Genomic DNA, 5,000 nt, shown 5'->3' with positions numbered 1-5,000 from the left:
CAATAGAGTTGGAACTGATAAAAACCTGGTTCTGATAAAAACCTGGTTCTGATAAAATTCTGGTACTGATAGAAACCTGGTACTGATAGAAACCTGGTACTAATAAAGACCTGGTTCTGATAAAGACCTGGTACTGATAGAAACCTGGTACCGATAAAGACCTGGTACGGATAGAAACCTGGTATCGTAACGACACCTATTAACGCCCCAGCTATAAAAAAGTGACAAACAGTTATAAACCTTTATAGATAGAAACATCTTTAATCAATCAATTTTACATATTTCAGTAGCGGTGGGTGTCTAGATTACGACTGGTAACTTGTTTGGATTTCAACTGAAACGTGTTTTCCATTTTATTCCGTTGTGTAGACCAACACGCAAAATGAGCTGATACAGGAGGGTTGTCTATTAACGCCCTTTCGTGATTTACCTGTGATACGTGTGGTGTAAGGAGATGAGCCAAAAATTAGCAAATCATTACCGATATGATCAAGTATGATCTCTATCAAGACCCGTAATCTCTCGTGAACATCTCCTAACTCGGTCGTGCGCTGTCGTCGCTGCGATAAGCGGGAAAACCTCAATTTAAAGAGGGAAAGAGGTATCGTGTCGGTAGAAAACTGTATGACAATCACAAATTCTCGTCGCAAAATCAAATTCGTTCAGTTAGTTCCATGACGGTTTGTACACACAGAAATAAATGGCTGTCTAGAACATTTAATTACGCTGTACAACTGTAATTTTTTGCACACATACAATTTAAATACCCCTTTTGGGCAGGAGCGTATGTTGTTTAAAATCCGTTATCCTGGTTGACACCGAAATCAATATTAAGTAACACGTACCCGCGTGAGGCCGTTGATAGGTAAAGGGCGTTAATAGGTACCGTTACGATACTGATAAAGACCTGGTTCTGATAAAGACCTGGTACTGATAGAAACCTGGTACTGATAAAGACCTGATTCTGATAGAAACCTGGTACTGATAAAGACCTGGTTCTGATAAAGACCTGGTTCTGACAGTGAGGATCGATTAGAGGTTATCAGACAAAACTAACCTTATTTCTCTCAGTCATGTCAAATACGCCATGGGCCTCAGAAGGTAAAAAGATAAAAATGGTAAAAACTGATGAAAACGATAAAAAACGATAAAAACTATAAAAACGATAAGAGCTGATGAAAACCACAAGGACTGATAAAAACAATAAAAACTGATAAAAACGATTAAAACTGATGAAAACGATAAAAACGATACAAACTGATAAAAACTGATACATTTTATTTGAAAGTTAACTTACAGGACTCACTGCCATTAATGGGTGGTACCTATGGTCAAATTATTCTCATTGCCAAGCTAACATATCCCAGGATTCTGTTGAACTTTAGCTTTGCATAAACGTTGACACAACACATGATACATCTTGATGTGTGTTATGAAAAGAGCATAATCCCAATCCTCAAATGAGTGTGTCCGAGATAGGTATGCAAAAGTAAGAGTACAAAAAGGGTGAGAGTGAGGAGAACAAGAGACAATGGAGGAGAAAAGGAGAAATAGAATGAGAAAAGACAACCAGGATAGAGGAAAAAGACAGGAGGAGGAGAAAGACAATCAGGATAGAGGGATGAGGAGAAGAGACAATGATGATAGAGGGAGGAGGAGAAGAGACAATGATGATACAGAGAGAAGGAGAAAAGACAATCAGGATAGAGAGAGAAGGAGAAAAGACAATGATGTTAGAGGGAGAAATAGAATGAGAAGAGTCAAAGAGACAATGAGGAAAGAGGGAGAAGGAGAGAAGAAATGAGCACAAATGCTAGACAATGTCTGGTTTTCATTCTCAACACCTACTGACTAATAGCCTGGTATAAGCAGACCAAAGTTCACTATGTGAGCAGGAGGTGTCTTAGAGGAGGTGTCCTAGAGGAGGTGTCCTAGAGGAGGTGTGTTAGAGGAGGTGTCCTAGAGGAGGTGTCCTAGAGGAGGTGTCTTAGAGGAGGTGTCTTAGAGGAGGTGTCTTAGAGGAGGTGTCCTAGAGGAGGTGTGCTAGAGGAGGTGTGCTAGAGGAGGTGTCCTAGAGGAGGTGTCCTAGAGGAGGTGTCTTAGAGGAGGTGTCCTAGAGGAGGTGTCTTAGAGGAGGTGTCTTAGAGGAGGTGTCTTAGAGGAGGTGTCTTAGAGGAGGTGTCCTAGAGGAGGTGTGCTAGAGGAGGTGTCCTAGAGGAGGTGTCTAAGCCAACTCCTTTTCCTCTGTTGCAGTGGCGGGCGAGTTATCTCATTTCGCGGGTTCTTATCTATGGTGGAGAAAGCCTCAATTACAGCGGCGCCACCTGCTGGAGACACAGGAGCTGACCAGGTCTGTTTACTTAAACCTACATACAAACCTAACACATAACCATGTCATGATATTACCATGACTGACGTCAGATGCTGTCATAAATGACAAGCAGTGTCCACTGATGTTACAGGGGCATGTCCTCATAATCAGTAATTGACATGACTGTAAAATGCTACAATAGCTTCATAACATGTGACATTAAGGTGATATGTCATATACAATTTGGAGAGCTGTCATGACATTTTACGATAATTGACATTGTCAAACCATTGGACATCAGCTGTCATGATGTGTATGACTTCTTCCATAACATGTCAGCCTTATGAAGTAGCGTTCGGGTAAACTGTCTCACTAGTGTTCACTATGTCAGCCTTATGGATGGACGGATTATGAAATCATGGGCCCCTGGGCCTGGGCCTGGGTCTGGGCCCGGACATGTAAAAGGTCCCCCCACCCCTTCGAGCGGGCCCGGGCAAAAATTGTGCGCTCGCAAAACATTACTTAAATGTAATGACATTTCTTTTCAACATCACAATAACTAAATTCACATGTACCTCAACAGGATTTACAGTGCACATACAGTACACATTTTTAACACAGCACATGTACACTCAATTAAAGCCAAACAGCATATTAACAAAATACACAAATAAGAGCTACATGACTCCGACTTCACGCAGAGGCTCTGGCTCATGGGCCCCTGGGCCTGGGCCTGGGCCCGTTCGGTAATCCATCCCTGGTCTTATGAAGTAGGGTTCAGTAAATGGGTCCAATCATGTCTACTATGTCAACAGTTCTCCAGGGTTTCCCGCAGTCAATCTCTCCATTCTTCATGTACACCTGTTTAGATGTCAATGTCATTCAAATGTCAGGTGTGCTTAAAGGTGCCACAGGTGTTTCAGGGTTCCTTCTGTACAGGAATGGGATGGCAGTGATTGTGATGGTGTCAGTGCACATGCCATCCTGCAGAGGGCACTATTTCCTGTGCAGCTCGGTGGAGGCGCTGTTAGGTTCCCTTGTGTTGCTCCTTAGAGGGGTCTTAAACTGATTCATTTTCTTTTCTTTTTTTATTCTTTTTTTTCTTTCATTCTTTCTTGCTGATCCCTCTGCTGATTCCTCTGATCCATCTTTTTTTGGTTCTGATTTTGGTTGTTTGTTTCTGAGCTTGTTTGTTTTTTCTTCTTGACTCTTGCTCCCTCCCTCCCTCTCTATGTCTTGCCAGCTGAAGGAGGAGGAGGCGTTTTCTAAAAGCCCTGTGATGCTTCAGTTCCGCTCCCCTGATGTGAGAGGAGTGCACAACCTTCGCCTCATCAACGTCTTCCTCCATCTTGACGGCTTAAATAAGAGTCTCACTCCCTTCACCTACCACCCTGACCCAGAGTTCAACGCTCTCAGTCCAAACCCCATCTCAGCCTCCAACACTGTTACTGTCACCGTGAGTTTACATATCAAAAACTAATTTTCTACGTATGCACTACCATTAAAAACTATGGAGACACTTAGAAAGTTTCTTGTTTTCCATGGAAACAGACATGGAATGTTTGAATAGGAAATACATCTTAATTAATAAAAACATATAGTCATTGACAAGGACAGAAATAATGATTTTTAGCTGAAATAATAATTGTTCAATTCAAACTTTGCTTTTGTCGAAGAATTCTCCATTTGTTTTTCTGTCAAAAACAAGGACATTTCTAAGTGACCCCAAACATTGTTCAGATCAAGAACTGATTTTACTGATTTATTTTTGTAATTAACACTGAACTAGGCTATGCTAGGTGTTACCATTTTGGATCCATCTTCATTTCTTTTTTTTAGCCAGTCAATTGTATTGTACGCTGTGTTGACAATATGTGCCGAGTGAAGTTTATAACCTATAGTTAGAGTCATTGTTCCTCTTGTGGTGCCAGTCATGACTTGGGCCGCTCGTCTGATGTGCTAGGAGTGTGTTGGGAATGCTAATGCTAGTGGATGCTAATGCTAATGTTTGATGTAAATCCCCTCCCTAATGCTAATGCTAACACAGGCTACCCCTCCCAGATTTCCATCAAGGACCAATACCTTACTTAACTTGTCCCCGTACATTGGACCATTGCATTTGTGTGTATGTTTGAGTGTGCGTGTGTGTATGTGCGTGTGCGCGCATGTGCGTGTGCGTGTGCGTGAGTGTGCATGTGTGCGTGCGTGCGCATGTGTGTGCGTGCGTGCGGATGTGCGTGCGTGCGCATGTGTGTGCGTGCGTGTGCGTGAGTGTGCATGTACGCGTGCGTGCGCATGTGTGTGCATGTGTGTGCGTGTGAGTGTGTGCGTGTGTGTGTGTGACTGTTTCTAGCCTCATGTTTGTTATTGATATTTGGGATTAGGTATTAAAGATTAGGGATGACCCCCCCCCCCCCTCTCCCAATTAAATTACAATTAAAAAAATACAGAAAGTGTCTTAATATGTAGTTAAATACATAAATAATATAATTCAATCTATTGATATGGTGTCATAGTGCTCTTACCACACTGAAATGTAGTATTGTGGGTTGTAGGACAAGACAATAAACTTCCAATAATCTGTTTTGTGAATACAGTAAATACTACAGTTTAAAGAGATTTTTGATTCGCAAGGTTTCTATTTATCCAAATTGCAAGCATAACTATGCTGAGATTTGAAATACATGGA

General features: G+C 41.8%; 1 protein-coding gene across 1 annotated transcript in view; it reads left to right on the top strand.

Annotated features, from left to right (window-relative positions):
* LOC105892196 (plexin-B1-like) overlaps positions 1-5,000 on the top strand; it is a 24,064-nt gene that overhangs the window by 18,027 nt on the left and 1,037 nt on the right. Inside the window, exons 18-19 of the mRNA XM_042703490.1 lie at positions 2,254-2,350; positions 3,555-3,767. Of these exons, the coding sequence (XP_042559424.1) occupies positions 2,254-2,350; positions 3,555-3,767 (310 nt within the window). The remainder of the gene's footprint in view (positions 1-2,253; positions 2,351-3,554; positions 3,768-5,000) is intronic.

The sequence above is a fragment of the Clupea harengus genome, chromosome 24 (assembly GCF_900700415.2).
Source record: "Clupea harengus chromosome 24, Ch_v2.0.2, whole genome shotgun sequence".
Classification (NCBI taxonomy): Eukaryota; Metazoa; Chordata; class Actinopteri; order Clupeiformes; family Clupeidae; genus Clupea; species Clupea harengus.
Note: the sequence above shows the minus strand (reverse complement) of the source record. Positions and strands in the feature narration are given on the sequence as shown.